Source organism: Scophthalmus maximus, chromosome 3 (genome assembly GCF_022379125.1).
Source record: "Scophthalmus maximus strain ysfricsl-2021 chromosome 3, ASM2237912v1, whole genome shotgun sequence".
NCBI classification, from domain to species: Eukaryota; Metazoa; Chordata; class Actinopteri; order Pleuronectiformes; family Scophthalmidae; genus Scophthalmus; species Scophthalmus maximus.
This window is the reverse complement of record NC_061517.1, coordinates 12,691,737-12,711,733: the sequence shown is the minus strand read 5'-3', so window position 1 is coordinate 12,711,733 and position 19,997 is coordinate 12,691,737. Positions and strand designations below refer to the sequence as shown.

Below are 19,997 nucleotides of genomic sequence, written 5' to 3'. Positions count from 1 at the left end.
GAGGAGATGGAAAGAGACTCACAAACGTATTGTGAAAGGTGATCTTTCAAGAAAGCTTTTAGTGTCGGCTACCAAGGGGGCTGAGAGAGGAGAGGGAGAGGATTGATGAAAAGGTGACTGGAAAATGGGCACTCATTATCCTTGGACAGCTCCTATTATAAGACTGGGCTCATAAGTACAAACACTTTGAGAAAATATGAGAAAAGCTTGTACGAAATGCAATCTTCACTGCGGTGAATGATGAGAGACATGCCCGTGTTACAGAGTGAATCGCGGAGCGGGGAGGAAACAGGTAGCATGTATTATTACACATGATTTGTGGTATTTTTCTGCTGTAGTGACAAAGTGGGTCTGAGTCTTGTCTCACTGCAACAGGCTCATGCATTAAGTATGACCCTGCCAGAGAGAGGACGAGGGGAGGGTGTGAAGGAGAGAATCAGACAGCCACACCAAAGACACCAGGTAGAGATGGACGGCAGCCGTCTCAGACCAGACCAAATGTTTGGCGAGGGGGGCAAATGAATTATGAATCTGGGTGAATTTGGGGCAAATTGTGCCGACAGGAAGGGTATTTCTATGAATAATTCACTCTGTAGGGGGCCTGATCATCTACCCCCCACCAGCACCACCTTGTTCATTAGACCCCCCCTCACTTTTACTATCCATTGACCCTTATAATCCTCTCGCTGCTCTTCTTTTGTATTACTATAGCTCCATCATTCCATTTGTCTGCGTGAGTACTCTCTTTGTTTATGTCGTAATCACTATCTTTTTTGCCGTCTGTCTCATTTTGAGCTTGATGTTTCTTCAGACGGAGGAACCCTGGGGGAAGAGGAGGAGGTAAAGGGGGGCATGTATTCGTTTATTTTTCTCCCCCCTCCTTCCATCCCGCATCCTCTCCCCCCTACACATCTTCACAGCTGGAGGTAGTTAATATTTAAGAGCAAGGCATGACAGGGCGCAAGACCTGCACACATGTTTGAACATGCACCCCCCCCCCCCCCCCCCTCCACACACACACACACACACACACACACACACACACACACACACACACTGCGTTGCGTTGAGAGAAAACATTGCAAGCTGCATTCATCAATAGAGCAGCTCCAGCTGCATGAGGATACGAAGCAAACAGTAGACGTGTCCTGTGTGTAGGTGGTTAGCACGCCGTGTGAAAATGTGTGAATCCCGGAACATGATTTTAGGGTTTGATCTCGATCACACACGCCGATGCAAACACACACACACACACACATACACACACACAGATAAGAGAGCCTTTTCAGCATTGGAAGTCCTTGGCAACGCCCAACATGCCTACTTAATGCTAATTACTAAATTTTGCAGAGGAGGGAAGGGTGTAATTTACTATCTAATGGATGACAAGTGGGGGGGGGTGGCACATCACATTGGTAACACAGCTATTAAACTGTACTAATGATAGAAACACTAATAATTCATAATACACCTTGTTTGGATTATTATTTTTTTTTCAAGCAAAACATCACAAAACAGCAAACCATGAATAATTGTAAAATGCACTTGGTGGATTCGGCCTGTTTGACGCTTTTCTTGAGAAAAAAAAAAAAGACCACGCCCTCAAATCTCAACGCAGCACTGCACATGCTACAATCTCCCTGTGATTGAATGTCTCTTGATGGTGCCCGTTGACATCCCAGTGGTGATAACAGTTTTTAAAAGCACTCAGGAACAGCGTGACGGGTCACCTCAGCCCCGCTGCAAGCAACCATCCCAGACGCGAACTCTGACCCTGTCCAACGAAGCAGGTAACAGGGCTGGGATTGGATCGCTGACAGCTGCACAGCGGACACCCCTGAAGAAGTGAAATCAGGCGTCTGCTTCAATGTCAGTGCCTCTCACCCCCGTGATGATGGACCGGCGCGAGGCTTCATGCCACGCACTCAGTGTGGAAGTGTGCATTTGTGCAAATGTGTCTCAGGCCACATCAGTCTGCGCCATCAGCATGTTTGGGTGGCTGGGTTGGCCCTGTTACATGGCAACCTTCCATGCTACTCTCTCCCTGTCTGTCCGTCTGTCTCAGCCGCTCCCTCACGCAGTCTCTCCTCCACGCCCCTGCCCACTTATTATAGTGTTCCCCTTTACCGCTCCTTCTCAATATGACTGGAATATTCTGTGGCACAGTCTACCTCCAGACTGGAGCCCACTGGACCATGCCCTTTTATCCGTCTGATCTCTTCTCTCAAACCAGTCGAGGTGTGTGTGTGTGTGTGTGTGTCTGTCTGCCTGCCTTTCTTACTGTCTGTCCCTCCATGCATCACAAGCTCATTTCTCTGTCTTAGTGTATTTGTCCTTGCTTTCGCACATGCAGCAAAGTCTTTTGGTAAATTGCAACTGGCAGCATGACAAGCCACGGCCCGCCACGTCGTTAATCAGCTCTCAGTTCTCAGTTCACCGTCTCTTTGGACGGGGGCACTGTAAGACAAGCTCCCACCTTGGATCACATCCACACCAGCACTAATACCCCGACTAGCTCTGCTTTGTTTGTCTGCTTCTAATGGCATTGTGGAGAGTCTGGTTTAAGATGGGATCACAGTAATTGGCTCCGTCTCCCGGGAGCAATAACTAAGGCAGCTCCAGTCTAATATGGGCACTGGAAAAGAAGATGCAGAAGTCGAGGACCAAGAAGAAAGGGAACAAATAATGCACATTGATTGGGAGAGGTTGCATGTGTGCGTATGCGAGTGGATGGATAGGATTAGCGTCACAGCTGTCACCCTTTGTCATCCGTTCTCCTCCTTCCACATCCCTCCAATCCTCCCATCAGCTCCCGCCCTCCCAGTTTCACTCTGCCTCTCTCCGTCCTCACCTCCACCTCTCCCTCTCCTCTCCTCTCCTCCTCATACCCACTTTTCATTTTCCCCAGAAGTCCTCCGCCCACCTCAACCCCCCCTCTCCTCCCACTCCTCCCTCTCTCAGTGTGCTTGTTGTGACGTGCGTCTGACAAGGCAAGCGAGTGAGTGTAACGGCTCATTTAATCCTGCTGTTAGTTTAAACTGCCTTATTAAGAGCTAAGCTCTTGTTTGGTCTTTAATTTTATTTAATTTGGATCTTTTGATAAAGAGAAATCCCACATTCCTGATTCTCTTTTCAATTCATTGTCCATTGATTGACATTTGAAATATCCACGGAAATTAACTGGCCAACCCTTTCCCCAATATATACAAGAAAATGAATGATGATCACCAGTCTTCATTCTCTTCTCTTCTCTTTCCGCGCTCAACTCTGCTCCATCACCTTACCTCCTCTCCTCACCTTTTCCCACTCTCCAAGGTCAACCATCACCCCGGTTTGGCATCGTAAACGCACAACAGTGGGCAGAGCCAAAACTCTCACAATCACGCTGCCATTTAGAGCTGCCAAATAAGCACGCTCTCTCTATTACCGCCATTTTCTTTTGTCTCACATGTACTTCTTAATCATGGTGTGCTGTAACAGTTCTTTGTGTGTGATACTGAGTAGTGTAAACAGTCAGTGGGTTGCGCCGCGTGGTGCCGCGGGGGAGGACAGCCTGCATGTTGTGGCGAGGCCCGTCTCCAAGAGTACAGATGGAGAATGGATAGACTCATCGCAGGGGCTGGTTTGCCATGCTCACCAAGACCGATAGCATCTTTATCACACGCTTATCACAGCACTATCGCCCAAGTACACCACAAACTGTTCAGTTTGTGCATTGGGGCCCTGACCAGTCGACCTAATTATCAACCATTTGCTTGTCTGTCTTGCGTTTCATCTGATTTGACACGTCATCAGTCTGCATTTGTCTGTCCACGGCCCATCTGGGTTGGGGAGGCTCTGTTCGGCTTCTTGTTGTGGCTCTTCCATATGTGCCACTGCTCATGTAATTAACCAAATGGTGTTGTTTTTTGTTTTTTTCCAGGAACAGGTTTAGCGATAGGCATTGCTTGTGTTTTCTTTTCTCAGGATGTGTATTGTTGACTTTTGATTGGTGCGTTAACTCCATGTTTCGATCTGTCTATAGGGCTGACCACATGGTGCAGGGTAATTTTTCTCCCATTCTGACACATGGCCCCTCTCTGCCCCTCCCTCTCCCTGTGTTCATCGTGTCCTCCCCTCACACCCCTCGTCCCCTCCCTCCCCTTTCTCTTTTATCTTGCAGAGAGGAGACCAGCAGGAGGGCGTGGATCTCAGCTAAAGAAGGAGACAAGGGGAAAAAAGGAGAGACGACCCAGAGTGACCAAAGACATATGAGGAGAGGCCTCCTGGTAGAGAAACATAGCCTCACACTTGCTCAGCACGGGTGTGTGTCTGTGTTGGGGTGGCCCTCTGTGTGCATTTAACTGTACGTGTGTGTGAGCAGGTGGTACTTTGATGGGACAGTGAGCAATGCCTCACACGCAGCAACAGCAGGTTGGCAGTAGGGGGCAGTGCTCCCCCCGCCTCCGCCCCCTCCTCCTCCTCCTCATCTCCCTCACTGCCCAGCTCGGCCAAGCTGCCATACACATACCCTCCAACTGTGAGTACCCATCCATATTGTACCATTCATAACGATGGTGGCTGAAGGCTTCCATGAGGTTCAAAGATCCATTTGTTGTGCTAATTGCATTGTTGATTCATCAAAGCACGCTAATAATGATCTTTCATTATGATTAATCAGTGCAAATGAGCAGAATGAACACGTCCCTCTTTCACTCACCTCAATATTCAGGGTTGGATTGCACTTTTATGCTCAAACGACTCCACTGTTTGAGGCTTCTTTGTTTAGTGCTCATCTTTGCCTGTGGTGTGTCTAATTACTCTGTAATTGATCCCCTCATACTGCATTGATTAGTCCCACTATTGATCCGCCTTCCTTGGTGCAAAGCAGAATCTGATTGTTGAGTAATTTAATCAACAATTAAGTTATACAACCAAAATTCAGCAGGCTCATTTCTGTCTCCGTCTCGATGCAATATGTGGACATTTGGAATACAGCTGAGCTTGTGGCCCTGCAGGGAAATTGATCTTCATCTCGTCTGCCGCTGCGGACCTGCCCACAGAGCTCCAGTGGAGAGAGAGGGAGAGAGAGAGAATATTGTTTCCACTGTTGCTTTTGTTGTTCACTCTTTATCTAAGGATGCTTGCAATGAATCACAGTCCTTCACCACCCACACAGATTTCAAAAGTATGTGTATACAAAGAAGAAATCTCTCTCTCTCTTTATCTCTCTCACACACACACACACACACACACACACACACTCACGTAAATACCCATTTTACTGTTTATCCGGTAAGTGTTGATGAAATGCAGTAAATCTCCCAATCTAATTCCCGAGGGGACGAGGTGACATGGGAGGTGTGAGGGCCAAGGAGGATGAAGGCAGGATGATGAGGAGGTGGAAGGAGGAGCAGGTCAAAGATGTAAAAGGTCAATGTGTCCCCTGCCTTTCAATTAGCGAGCTTCTACCATGTCAACGAGAGTCAGTGAGGTCTGGATCAGGATCAATACAGGAGATCTGGGTGAAGGAAGACGGGGTTGACAGCCACGCTCAATTACAGGAGACATTACACATCTATCTATCTATCTATCTATCTATCTATCTATCTGTCTATCTATCTATCTATCTATCTATCTACCTATCTTCAAGATTCAAGAACGTCATTGTCATTGTGCAAGCACTATGAAATTAGAAAAATTAAACACAAGTCGTGATAAAAAGGGTGTGGAGGCATGATCAATTAATATGAATATTGTACTGTGTATTTAAGTGGTATTATAAATATGATCTATATGTATATCTATCTATCTGTCTATCTGTCTATCTTGTTTACTGTAACTAAACTTTTTTCCCTCATTGCCTTTTCTCTGGCCACCTCTGTGACTGACTAACAGACCACATAAGTGATCGTAAGTGCTTTTCACTTTATTGATGTCTATCTGTCTTAATGCAGGAGCTGGCAATGCTTATAGTGAACACTTTCATTATGGCAGAGAGGTTATTTCCCATTCAGCAAACAGTAAAACCCATTTTGCACTTTGTGGAATCTGGCAGTGGTGTGCATTTGCTGTGGTCGTGTGTGCGTCCGTGTTTGTGCATCTGTTTCAGAGGAAGTGTCTTGTCGTGCCTGTGTGACTGTATGTGAGAAGGCGTGTTGTTTGGCGAAAAAATGCGCCTGATTCTAGAGTGTCCTTTTCTGTCTGCGGGTGTGTGTTTAGCCTCATTGGCTCCCTATAGGTGAGATCCCTGCAGGAGCAGGGAAGAGGAAGTGTGAGGAAGTGCTGTCTGTGAAGAGGCAGCAGGGCTGTCAGATCAAAGCCACGGGAAAATAAAGAGGAGTTAAAGTGCTAAGCACCGGCTCCTCTCCTCCTCTGCCAATAATGCAGCAGTGCCCGCAGCCCAAACTTCAATTTGATCAGCTGAGGAAATGGGCTTATACCCTCTTTCAGAGGGAATTCTTTCATTAAATTCCCTCACTCTCGCTATCTGTCTTTTTCCGAATCCTGTTTGTTTTTCCCTCCTCTATCTTCGTCTCCCTTTGCTCCGTTTCACTGCATGTGCTCTCTCTTGCGCTTCCATCCTTCTCCCCTGTCTGCTCAGCTCACCCTCTCCACTGCCTTCTTCTCATCTACCACTGCCCCCCCTCCCCTCCTTTACCCGTTTACCTACATAATGTAAATTCATCTCTGTCTTTGGCTCTGCCTCTTTCCCTTAAAGTCAAATTTAAGACTCTACCAACAGCTATCAAGCTGTGACCTCTATTCCTCTTCCTTTGAACGTGGCGAAAAATATTAAAATTTCTGTCTATAAGTTTTGAAAACAATGCATACAAACACGACATAGGCCATAAAGCATATGGAAGAATCAAACATACTGATTTAATATGCCGCAATCCAGCATCCTGGTTTTTATGACAGTTATTGGGTCATTGCTTTATGGCTATTATGGGCATTGATGACAGAGAAAGAGAAACATCCTCTGGTGGTCTTTACTTCTTTTCTTTTTTTAATCCGACTTCATTTCCACACAGGCTCTTCCACTCATTTCCCTGTCTCTCGAGGAGCCCTGTGCCATATATCTCTTTTACATGAGCTCTCCCTCTTACATTATGCTGTATCAATTTCCTCTCATCTTATCCCATTTTCCCGACCTCCTCTCTCACTCTCTCCCTTTTCCTCAACATTTCATCTCCTTCTCTGGGGAGACTCTTTTTAAGTGATATTGACTGAGTATGTTCATCGGCAGCTGTTAAACTATGAAAATGAGTGGTGTCTCTTGTTATTCTGTACTGTTGCCAAGCTTTTACCAGTCATTTAGGGATGTGTGTAGTACAATGGGGTGATGCAGTACATGTGTGTATGTCATAGCTGGAGTTTTTACAGTTCAATGCAGCATGAAAGCAGGTGATATGGATGCAGAATTGTATTCAGTGTTGAGTCCGTGTGTGTATGTCTTGCTATATATCTATATAGGTGTTAGGGTGTGTGCACATCTGCTTGATGAAAACCCTCCCCGTTTTGGTCCTTGCAGTGAAGAGGCCTCCAGTGATCACGATGCAGCCGGAGTCTGTCACCGTCTTCAGCGTGGAGGACCTCGTCATGAGATGCAAAGCCTCCGGAAACCCTCCACCCATGTTAGTCAGCACCAACACATCCACCACGTGTAAAAAAACACAGTGGGTCTCTGTCTGAAGACGCTGTGTTTGTCAAGGATGAGCCAAGCAGTTAGTTATCTTGGAGAACAGTGACCTTCCCTCTCCTTGTTCGGTTGACATTTACATATTAGCGTTACATGAGAGTCAGACTTTCTTCGCTCTGAAGTGGAAAACTGGTCCATTTGCCAAGGAAGAGATGAATATCACAATTACACATCACAAGCTTATGAGTCCCACTGGGGCATCTTGTGTAAATTTAGCAGCCATTCTTTTGTTTCAACAAATTCAGTGTGACATGTAAGGGCATTGTTGTGTGTGTTAGAGACTGCTTTTAAATGCTAGGAAATTATTACTTTGTTGACTTTGATATTCGAATGAACGTTCTGTTGTCTATTTGACTGATTTTTTTCTTTTCTTTTTAAGTGTCCGATGGACAAAGGACGGACTTGAGTTCAACCAAGGCAGCGACCCGGAGCTGAAGGTTTCTGAGGTCACTGCCTCGTTCCCGTTCTACACGCTCAGTAATACTATGGACAGCCTGAAGCAGTACCAGGGCAAATATGTCTGCTACGCATCCAATGAGCTGGGGACTGCCGTGTCTAATGAGGCCTTACTCATTACTGATGGTAACTGCATGCTGATCACTGATTAATCCTAAAGACACCACTGACCAGTTGCTGAAACATTGAGTCATTAAATGTTGAAGTTTACATAATTCAAATATGTAAATGCAGTCATGCACAGTGAGTATTTGCTGATTTGCATTGATTTGGCTTTCCTTACCTTAAGAAAGCTATCACACGCTTTCAAAAAAATATCAAGCATCTTCTGATATGTGTTCAAAAAACAGCATCACATTAGAGGTGTTACATGTCTTTTATAGATGCCAGTTACAGTGTTAGTTCTCCTGTAAAAGAAACAGATTAAAGGTGAGCTGCTTGTTGTCGGTTTATCAGCAATAATATAGCGTTTTACAAAGCTGTGAACGGAGCCGGTGTATAAACCTGTCCCTTGCCCTGCTTTAAAGTGTGCTCATTCGTTAGCATATGGAGGCTCACACTGATACCTCCGAGTACCGCCACCCAGAACATCATTACATGCAATAACACAATAATCAGCATACACTCAGGTATGCATAAGCACACACACACAAGCACACATGGTCTCCCGAGCACAAGTGAAGAGCACCTCTGGGTATCCATCCACCTGTGTGACTGGATCTCTCCTTGGCGACCTCCTTCCTTCACAGTTTCCCTGACAACGGTTTCCCCAGAAACACTCTGTGGTTGATGTCATGTGAAGCACTCTACAGTAGCTCCTCTGGGGTTATCAACAATGGGCAGAGGTAGGGAGGGTGGGGGAGACACATGACTCACGATCCACGTCAGTCTGCTGCTGCAGGACACAAGACAACCTGGCGCCTCCTCTGAAGAAGCTTTTCCTCAAATCCCTAAAGTTCATTTTGTCCATATAATTGTGTATTTAAGTTGACCTGTAATGTGGATTACTTTAAGACGTCTCTATATTGGACAACAAATACGTGCACAAGATTTTGTGTACATCATCTCTGTGTATCTACGCAGTATAACGGGTCTGCAATTTTTTCCCATGCTTGTCTCTCTTTAGTTCCTCCAACCCTGCAGAAAGAAAAAAAGGTTCATGTGAAGTCTGAACAGGGAAGCAGTATTGTTCTGAAGTGTAATCCCCCACAGAGCTCTATGGAGCCTATCATTCACTGGATGGACTGGAGTGAGTACATTGCCTTTCCATCTCTGCTTCCATTACATCCTTCCTGTCTCCTCAATAAATTCTGCCACTAGGACTGTCTGTCCATCCTATTGTTGTCCACTTTTATCACATCATGATAAGAGAGGTACAGTTCATCATCTATTTCTGAAACAACGTGCTCATTTTTTTTTTATCCCTGTATTCAAAAACATATCCACAGAACATTTTGTAGGATGAGCAGGACTTAATCTCACACCCATTCACTAACATCTCTTTTTACAATTCTTTCATATTTCTCTTATCCTATTAGAGTATATCTCTATGTTCTTCTCACTATTTTATTCCATTGCTGAACTCCTCAGAATCCATTTTTGGGGTTGTGTCCATCAGTCATCTTTCTCTTTACCACTTCCCTCTTCCCCACCCTCATCAGGGCTGCACCATATCCAGCTTAGTCAGCGAGTGATGGTTGGGAAGGATGGAAACCTGTACTTTGCCCATTTGACAACTGAGGACAGCAGGGACGACTACACCTGCAATGTTCAGTATCTGGCGACCCGCACCATTCTACCAAAGGAGCCCATCACTCTGACCGTCACCGCTTGTGAGTTTTGCTCTGGATCAACTAAGCTCCAACTGACTTGACTGAACTGTATGACCTGAAATGAGCTGCGGTCCTGTAATGCAGCTTTGGGTTAAAAAGTGGAAAGGAAACAGTATTGAAACTGGCCCTCAATGTTAATGCTATGCAATAAGCTAAACATTATAGGTGTTTGAACTTTTTCCAAAAATGAAATTAGATGTCAGACTCATGGGAAAATATTGGACTATATGTAAAATGAGAGCACCATTTTCTTTCTTTCTTTAAAAAAACAACAACTTATAAATGATATAATGTCAAAGGGTCGATTCTTCGAATGAAATAAAATCAAGTAGATTATTTTAAACAGCAGATTGTTTGGGTTTGCCTTAAACATTTCTGCCGCCACCTCAGTATAAATAAAGGTGAATGGATTTGCATCTGCTGTGCCCATAGCATTGACAAATTAGATTATAAATATTCAGCAGCAAAGTCATTTGCAGAATCTTTTAACAGTGTTTTTAAAGGACATTTTTACCACCCTGTCAAAACCATAAATGTCAATCTCATGTTGGCAACAATGGCAAAGTCAGAGGATCACCACTGTCAACAGGATTTATTTCCGAGAAACAGAGATGTCTGTACAAAATTTCACGACAATCAATTGAGCAACTGTTGACATATAGTGTGGATTGACCAACCACCTGACAGACCAACACTGGCTTCCCTATAGAGCCATGCTCCTGTGTAGCTGTATACTACAATACTGTATAGTTCTGAAGCTATCAGATTTTTCTGAATTACTATTTGTTAAAAATAGCTCAACCAGAGTCACCTCGATGTGGTGGCATGTTGTGCTGACCAAAGCAGTGATTGTATCCAGTAGATAGTCTCAAAGCCAACAGGGGGCCCATCACCACCTCAGCTCAGTGGTAATGAGATACAGCTCACACTGAGATGTGGCTGCCAGCATCTGTGGCCCAACCCGAGGTCAGAAAGATGAGCACGCGTTAACATGAGACCTCTGTGTGTATGTAGTAAATCTGCCTGATTATGTGTTGTTAGAGAGGTGAATTCTGGCCAAAAGTTCGCAGCGTGACTCCACGTATACACACACATGTACACACACAGAGAGGCTATGAGAATCTCCAAAGTGGCTGCTGTGTCAGCAGGGCGGCAATCTGAAAATTACCCATACATATGTATGAATCTTTTTCTCTGTCTTTGTGTTTCCACCTCTCTTTCTCCAGCCAACTCAGTAGTGCGGAACAAGCGACCCCAGATGATGAGACCTGCTGGAAGCCACAGCACTTACCACGCCCTCAGGGGCCAGACCGTTGAGCTTGAGTGCATCGTCCAAGGCCTGTGAGTTTCTGTGTGCATATATGTACGTGTTCTGTTTCCATCAATCAGAAAACTCACGTCTTCTGATCAATCTTACCTGCCTCTTATTCAGCTCTCTCCCCTCCTTCTACCTCCGCACCCTCTCTTCGTTCTGTTATCTATCTTGTGCTGTCTCTTGCCAACTCTGCTTCCTGCTGCCATCTCATTTTTCTTTCCAGCTCCCTGCATGCCCCTCTCTCTTTCTTTACCTGCCTTCTTCTTTATGTCCACTTCCTGTCACTTTCAACCACTATCACACACACACATAGCTGTTTTTTCCTCTCTCTTTTAAACATCTTCCTTCCTCTGTTGCATCCTCACCTCCTCAATCTTCCCATTATTTTTCAACCTCTTCTTGCCCAGTTCATTATTTATCAGACATAATATCTCAAAAGAACCAAGTCTATTGTAATCAATTATGTTCTTAATGTCCCATCTGATAAAAGTCTTGCACCTGAAAATGACTGGACGGAGAATTTCACTGCTCATTTCATTGGGAAAATTATGATTGTAATTCAGCCCCAACTATCCCCTGATCCCCAAAATCTTCCCAACTGCAACAATTATCTTGCTTCACTTTCCAAGTTTCAAACCATAGCTAGAGGAAATTATTTCTCAAATGAAATCCTCTACTTGTGTTATTGATATCATCCAGACAAAATTATTCAGAGATATATCCATCTTTTAGTCATTTTATACAGTTCTCTTACCTCCAACTTGTTTTTACATGCAATCAATCAGCCCTTGCTGAAAAATAACAACTAGAATTGATGCCCTAAAACTGGATGATTAAAGACCAACTTCTAAATGATCTTACCTGAGATGCTTGAGGAATTTATTTCAACTAATATTCATTACAAATAGTAATTATATTTCCAAAAGGTTTAAGAGATTACCATAGCACAGAGAGAGCACTCATGAAAGTTTTAAATTATTTGCTTTTAACATTTGATAGAGGTAACTGCAGAGCCCTGGTGCTTTTAGATTTAAGCGCTGCCTTTAACACGATCGATCACTCTACTGTCCTGCACAGTCTACAAACCTTTGTAAGTCCTAAGGGACCTAGTTTTAAATCTACTCCATTCAAACCTCGCTGAAATAACTTTTCTGTTGCCCATTTTAATTGTGGTGTTCCTCAAGCCTCTATCCTTGGCCCACTGCTATTTTCAATAAACATGTTTTATCTTCGCCAGATCATGCAGAGCAATGGTCTCCTACCACTCCTACATAGATGACAAGCAGTCATATATAATTCAAACTAACAGCCCAACCTGTAACCATGTTCTGCCTGGATGGACCAGCTGTCAATCAACGCTGCAATGCATACCATACTTTATCATCAATTCTTAATTGGATTGTTGGTTATTCCCCAAACATGGCTAGTGACTAAGTGTGACCAGGACATTGCTGTTAGAGCCTCCAAACTGTGGAAAAGGCTGTTTCTTAATGCTCTTTAATTTCTGTTAAGCACTTTGTAATTTTGTTGAAAATTGCTATACAAATAAAGTTGATTATTACATGTATTATTCCTCCTCAGTCCTACTCCTGATGTGACGTGGCTGTGGAAGGATGGTGAGATGTCCAACAACCGAACTATGAAAGACATGTTTGACCGCCGCCTGCGCTTCAGTAGTATCTCAGAGAGTGATGCGGGAGAGTACCAGTGTAGAGCAAACAACTCCCAAGGAGCGATCACACACACTTACACTGTGATTGTGGAAGGTACGTCATATACACCTACAGTATATATTTATTAATATACCATTAATTATTTCAAAGCTGGCTGTTGTTGGAATTTTCTTTTAATGTTTTAATAGGTAGACTCCAGGGACAGAATTTCATTTTAATAAATGAAAAAACCTATGCACCCTCATTAACACATCAGGTATATTTTGTGTAAGTGTTATGATGTGCGGCATATGTGCTACGCTATATTGCACAATCATCGTGATTCAAAGTTAATCACAGCACTAAATCATGATTTTTATTATTTTATAATAATTATTATGTTTAGTCAAGTTCTAGGTTTATAACCTGTTTCATAATGTTTATGTACAGACTGTAATGCTTTGTTTGTACTGTACGTTATTAATATATTTTGCTCCTTATAGCTGGTCCCTACTGGACTAAAGAGCCAGTCAGTCAGTTATATGCCCCAGGTGAGACTGTCAGGCTAGACTGCCAGGCGGACGGCATCCCCTCTCCTATCATCAGCTGGACTATCAATGGGATCCCGGTATCAGGTCAGTACACGCACCCAACCTGCACACACATACCTCAACACACAATATTGGGTACTGCACTTGTACTGATAGTGAGTACTTTTTAACAGCAACCGATAAGGACTCAAGACGTATTCTGACAACCAGCGGATCTCTAATCCTAAATGATGTCAACTTCGGTGACACTGCCATATACCAGTGTCAGGCCTCCAACAAGCATGGAACCATCCTTACAAACACCAACGTTTATGTCATTGGTGAGTGTTGATTTTTTCTCAGTGTAACTAATTAAACAGTTGTTTGTGTGCATCTCAGCGTGTGACTCATTTCTCTTTGTGCGTTGTTTCAGAGCTGCCTCCACAGATACTTACTGAAGACGGGAATAAGTACACATTAACAGAGAGCCAAAAGGCTTTGCTGGAGTGTGAGACCTTTGGTTCTCCTCAACCTAAAGTCATATGGTGAGGTGCATGGCTTATTGCTTCGTATTGTATATATATAGTTTGTTGTTTGACAGATGTTTACAGCAAAATAATTCACAGAGGTGATATTGCGTAGGTGGATCTTCATATGCATAAATTGACAGCCAAATGCTGTTACATCTGAGCTGTGACTGGGAATTTTGTCAGTGGCTGGTTTCCAATGAGGCTTTGTTCTTTTCTGTAACAGTGGCAATTAAAGTGGTGAATTAAACAGCCACTACTGTAGCTGGAAAGGTTAATATCTTTACTGTGCGTGTGTGTTTACCAGGGAGAGAGGCAGCGACTCCCTTCTGGCGGATCCCAGAGTGAACCTACTCACGAATGGGGGGCTCGAGATCTCTAACGTCACACACGACGATGAGGGCTTCTACACCTGTTCTGTACAGAACACCAATTTGTCAGTCAATGCAGAGCTGGAAGTGCTCAGTGAGTGACACACACACACACACACACACACACACACACACACACACACACACACACACACACACACACACACACACACACACACACACAAAACAACTGATGCCAATTTCCCCATGCAGTTTGTCTCACTATCAAATGCCTCTTACTTGCCTCCTGTAGACAGGACAGTGATCCTGACACCACCGCAGGCTCTGAAGGTGCAGGCTGGAAACACAGCAATCTTCACTTGCCTGGCCCTATTTGACCCCAAACTCGGCTCTCCGTTAATTCAGTGGCGAAAAAGCAATCAGAAGCTGTTTGAGTCCCAAAGTGACGAAAAGTAAGACTTTTTGCTTCATCTATCTGTTTAGTATAGCTGTTGTTCACTGAATTCCAGGAACACCTTATATATATTACATTTCTTCTTACCATGTGTCAATTTTTGTCTGTATTCTCCCAGTTACACACAAATAAATGCATGTGACAAAAATCGAGATGGATGAGATAATAATATAGATGGCGAAGATGATAAAAACAACTGGAGCAAGGTGATCTGAATTAAAAGGAGAAGGAACATGAGGATAACAAAGATATTTTCACAGATACACATTGGAAGGACCGGACCTAATAATTGCTAATGTGGGACCAGATGATGAGGGTGTGTACACCTGTCAGGTCATCACTAAGCTTGACATGGCTGAAGCCAGTGGCACCCTCACTTTGTGTGGTAAGATCACTGATCATATACTGTACTGTACACTATTGGTTGTAGAAAAGCAACGCACCGGTAGTAGATGTGGTAATGATATCATTGTTGTCCTCCTCAGATCGTCCAGACCCACCTGTTCTTCTTCAGATCACTGATCCCAAGCGTCGTGCAGTCACCCTTAGCTGGACTCCCGGAGACGACCATAACAGCCCTGTGCTAGGTTTAGTACAGACACACCCACACAAACTCAGTCTAAAAATACATATTTTCACCCACTTGTCCCATTCATACTCTTTCTCCTGATTACATTTTTGCTTTGTAAGAAGATATATAATTTCTATAATCTGTAGCATATCATTTCCTTTTGATCTTTGACTCTGTACAGAGTATGTGGTTGAGTTTGAGGACCAAGGATCGAAGGAGAGGAATTGGGAAGAGATGAAGAGAGTAAGTGGAAACACAGAGCGTGCAAGCCTCCCTTTGTGGCCCAACATGTCCTACCGTTTCCGGGTCATTGCTGTCAATGATTTGGGTAAGAGCGACCCCAGCAAGCCATCTGAAATACACAAGACATCTCCTGAAGGTAAGCCAGTGATTCTTTTTTTGTTTTTAACCACACTCTGTTTAAGTAAACCCTCCAAATTACAATTCTGTACTTTTGTTCCCCAATCACAGCTCCAGAAAACAACCCTGAAGATGTAAGAAGTGAGTCCACAGACCCGGACAATCTGGTCATCACCTGGGAGGTACGCCGTTTACCTGAACGTATTATATTCTGAAGCAATGCCAAACAATTTAAATAAAAAGGTTTTGTGACTTATTGACTGTTGCTGCCGTCATTACAGGAAATGGACGAACGCGACTTCCATGGACCTGAATTCAGGTACAGGGTGCTGTGGAGGCGCGTGCTGGGCAGCGGGCCCACCTGGCACATCAACTACACAACGGCACCGCCATTCATTGTCAATGATGTTGGAAACTTCTCTGCCTTTGAGATAAAAGTTCAGGCTGTCAATGAGAAAGGAGATGGACCTGAACCAGACCCAGTCATTGGTTACCCAGGAGAAGACGGTAAAATATTTAAAGATAAACAAAGAACACTGCAAATCGTTTGAAATCACTGAAGGTTTTTTCAGTAATAGGCTTTTCTATTACAGGGAATATTTCTTTGTAATTTTCTTTCTCACTTGCTGTGTTTTCTTAGTCCCATTGGAGGCTCCAATGGATGTGGGCGTTGTGCTAATGAACAGCACTACCATCAAAGTGACCTGGGCAGCAGTAGACAAAAAGACGGTCAGAGGACACCTGCTGGGATACAAGGTACTGATCCCGTATCTCCTCTGTTTTTTGGCTTAAACATATTCAGCCTCATTAATAATACATATTTTGGGTTTACAGCGGGGGGAGTGACATCTCAGCTTGGCAGAGGCTTCAGAGTTCTCTTTAGTCTCAAGGTTGTGAAGAATGGAGCCTATTTTTTTTTTTATTTTAGATGATCTCACCTCAAAATATATCACTTTAAACGTCCCTTCTCTTGGGTCTTTTGTGCCTGTTCCATTCAAAATCCAAGCCATATTTTAATGTTGCCACAAGAAAATGTCTCTCCTCATGTGACGACATCCCTCAACATAATATAAATTGAATTAAGTATAATAAGTGTCTGAAATGTTTAAACATTTTTAAACTAACCAGTGATTTCCTCTTCCTCACCATTTCTTGGACTGATTCTACTCGTTCCAGATCTACTTGACCAGGACTGGCTCTAGGGGCCACCACAGAGGCCGGAGGGCCAAGGAGTCAGAAAGCACCATGGTGGTGGAGACTGGGGCCAACGAGGAGAAGAAGGTGATCAGTGATCTCAGACCGTACTCCCACTACACCCTGGCAGTCACGGTATTCAACAGCAAGGGAGAGGGACCTGCCTCGGAGATGCTGTCCTTCAAGACTAATGAGGGAGGTGAGGATGAAAAAGAGAGGAAAAATGCGGGGCAGAGGGGGGGAAGGGCGACGTAGCTGGGGGAGGGGATCGATAAAGTGGGTGAAGAGGTTTAATTAACTGACAGGTGGAGAAAAAAGATGGAGCAAGAATGAAAGGGATCTGAGATTACAACCGAGGAAATGACACAGATATAGAGAGCATGACTGGTTGGAGGGAAGGGAAGATAGTGACAGTAGATCAAAATAGTATAATAATGCCTCAAGTGCATTTTAATCAGGCCTGTTTGTGTTGCTGCTAGTTCCTGGTCCTCCCACGTCCCTGATTTTGGACAGTCCTTCAGAGACAGAAATGACCCTCCACTGGACACTTCCAGACCAGCCCAACGGAGTCCTCCTTGGATATCTACTGCAATACCAACGGGGTAAGCATTATTTCACATTTAATCCTTTGTGGATAATGCCATTGAATAAATTTACAGCTTAATCAATAACATCAGAAAAACGTCAAAAGCATAGCCTCCTAATGATGCTCATCAGTCTGTCGCGCGTCACCCAGGACAAGGTGTCGCCCATAGCGATGTGCTGAAGATCAACTAGTGATCGAATGTTTTCTCTCTCTCCTGTGGTCAGTTGTGGAGAGTGACGACAGCCCCATGCAAGTGGAGACAATAGACGATCCCACGGTCACCCACCTCACCCTGAAGAGCCTGGATCGCCAGAGCCACTACCGCTTCTACCTGAGGGGGCGCACTGCTACTGGGGATGGAGAGCCCATTAAGAAGGAGGGCGCCACCACGCTGGATGGAGGTACAAAACCACGTGCTTTACAGGCACAACGTGACACATACAGGACAGGATCATGAATTAAATTCAATTGTGTGAATGCATTTCAGCACCTCCTTCCAACATCAGCCTGTCTGTGGGGGAAAACTCAGTTAACTTAAGCTGGGTAGCCAAAAAGAGACACAGGAATGTTAATTTCCAGATCCACTACCTCAACAAGAACGGTATGGTATCTTCTCTATGTGCAGAATGAAACACTCATTGTAATCCAATTAGTTCCTTACAGGAATAGTTTCACAACCCTGAACAACAAAAAAGAAACTACGGTTCATGTTGTGCCTCTACAGATGGCAGTAAATGGAAGAAGACAGAAATGGTGAATTCCTCTCAGTCTTTCTACCAGCTCCAGGGCCTGACACCTGGCTCTCTGTATCATCTACGCTTCACCTACAGCAACATCACCTTCTGGAACGTTGACGTTGAGACAGAAGGAACAGGTGAAATGAGCGTTCTGCCTTCATTCATCCTCTGTTCTTTCATCTTCGCTGCTCCCTCCTCTGGGCTTCCACACATCTAAATATAAAGGCTGATCCTACAGAGTGTCTTGCAGTTCCATGTATTGGCCTGTGAAGTGCTTTCAAAGACTTCTGTGAAACGAGAGCTTGGTTAGCCATATGAAATGATCCATTACTTGAGTTTGTTTCAGTGAAATACCACCGTCAGAAAGCAAAATGCTCTGTCTCTTTTGCTCTAGATTCTGCTCCCTCATTTACCATGTTCGTCCTTCCTCGTCCTTTTACTCCTCTTGTACTTTTATCCTGTCTCCCTTTTACAAAAAACTCCCTCACTCTCTCCGCTTTCCACCTCGCTCTCCTTTTCCCTTTAAAGGAGTGACGGAGGTGCAGCCAAGCTTCGCAACGCAAGGCTGGTTTATCGGCGTTGTGAGCGCCATCGTGCTGCTGCTGCTGATACTGCTCATCCTCTGCTTCATCAAGAGAAGTAAAGGGGGAAAGTACTCAGGCAAGTGTAACCCACCACAATGACTTTAAAGCATTCATCAATAGAGATGTTGAACTCTTGATGAATATAATTCATTTAAGTTTTGAAGAATTTACAATGTCTGCCTGTCCTTCAAAGCCCCTGTGTAAGATCAATGCAATGTCAGACAACTGCTGTGACACACTATGTCTGTAACAGTCTGGAGCCATAAATCTGTTTGATATTGAAAAGGACACGTCGGTGGAAAAGACAATAAGCAGTTACAGGAATGCACCACAGTAAACAAGATTATTGTGACTGGAAACAAGGCAGTAAAATATGATTGCATCATGCATCAAAAACACGGTGCATTTACTTCACTTTGTTTTTCTCACAGAACTCTTAATAAATGACAGATTTCTCTTGGTCAACCTTCTCCTTTTGCAGCCTTCACATTAAACTTATAGTGAAACAGACCTCTGTGCTTATACCTTCTTACTTTGTGAGTAAGAAAGAGGTTCTGCCCTGAAAAGAATTGCGACATTATTATCACAAACCACAAGAGTAGCTGAAACCTGCAGGCCACTGGACAAAAAATAAATGAGAAAAAAAAAAGTCTTTCATTTCTTTCCACATGGGGGGAAAACAAGTGGCTTCCAAGAAATGACTGAACAATAAATCTGTTCATACCCAATGACATCATACTTCTGAGCGACTAATTGCTATTGAAAACTGCATAAACCTCAACTATAAACCTCATCAATATACCGATCGTCTTCAGATTGTGAGGATATTTTTTTTCCACTTACATACATTTGGTCTTATCTTGCTGTCCGACTGAATGTCATTATCACTGTGTGAGACAGTGGCTTAGAGAGAAACATGGTTGAGATCACCTGATAATAAAATCCAATAATCTCTCCCCTCGTCAGTGAAAGATAAAGAAGAGGGCCCAATGGATTCGGAGGCACGGCCTATGAAGGATGAGACTTTTGGAGAGTACAGGTTTGTCATCTGAGTGCACGTCATTTCTTTGGAATATTACATCATGCTTCTATAGATGCTTTAAATTCTAACGGCTGACAGCCCTGATTCCCGCAGCACTGTTCGGTTTTCCTAACCCTTTAATTTCCTTTCATTGTCCCTTTTCTC

General features: G+C 43.9%; 1 protein-coding gene across 3 annotated transcripts in view; it reads left to right on the top strand.

Annotated features, from left to right (window-relative positions):
• Window positions 1-19,997, top strand: part of l1cama (L1 cell adhesion molecule, paralog a) — a 40,011-nt gene that overhangs the window by 16,761 nt on the left and 3,253 nt on the right. The window contains exons 2-28 of one of the 3 annotated variants that reach the window (XM_035643952.2): window positions 4,163-4,268; window positions 4,364-4,519; window positions 5,878-5,892; window positions 7,514-7,616; window positions 8,061-8,263; window positions 9,264-9,386; window positions 9,799-9,969; window positions 11,196-11,310; window positions 12,866-13,050; window positions 13,440-13,571; window positions 13,661-13,807; window positions 13,900-14,011; window positions 14,301-14,458; window positions 14,618-14,777; window positions 15,040-15,164; window positions 15,265-15,366; window positions 15,532-15,729; window positions 15,822-15,892; window positions 15,992-16,217; window positions 16,351-16,466; window positions 16,887-17,103; window positions 17,384-17,506; window positions 17,715-17,891; window positions 17,978-18,091; window positions 18,215-18,364; window positions 18,756-18,887; window positions 19,778-19,850. In XM_035643952.2, the coding sequence (XP_035499845.2) occupies window positions 4,390-4,519; window positions 5,878-5,892; window positions 7,514-7,616; window positions 8,061-8,263; window positions 9,264-9,386; window positions 9,799-9,969; window positions 11,196-11,310; window positions 12,866-13,050; window positions 13,440-13,571; window positions 13,661-13,807; window positions 13,900-14,011; window positions 14,301-14,458; window positions 14,618-14,777; window positions 15,040-15,164; window positions 15,265-15,366; window positions 15,532-15,729; window positions 15,822-15,892; window positions 15,992-16,217; window positions 16,351-16,466; window positions 16,887-17,103; window positions 17,384-17,506; window positions 17,715-17,891; window positions 17,978-18,091; window positions 18,215-18,364; window positions 18,756-18,887; window positions 19,778-19,850 (3,578 nt within the window). In that variant the 5' untranslated portion in view covers window positions 4,163-4,268; window positions 4,364-4,389. Of the gene's footprint in view, window positions 1-4,162; window positions 4,520-5,877; window positions 5,893-7,513; window positions 7,617-8,060; window positions 8,264-9,263; window positions 9,387-9,798; window positions 9,970-11,195; window positions 11,311-12,865; window positions 13,051-13,439; window positions 13,572-13,660; window positions 13,808-13,899; window positions 14,012-14,300; window positions 14,459-14,617; window positions 14,778-15,039; window positions 15,165-15,264; window positions 15,367-15,531; window positions 15,730-15,821; window positions 15,893-15,991; window positions 16,218-16,350; window positions 16,467-16,886; window positions 17,104-17,383; window positions 17,507-17,714; window positions 17,892-17,977; window positions 18,092-18,214; window positions 18,365-18,755; window positions 18,888-19,777; window positions 19,851-19,997 lie in introns of all 3 variants that reach the window. The other 2 variants (XM_035643954.2, XM_035643955.2) reach the window with 2 other exon arrangements.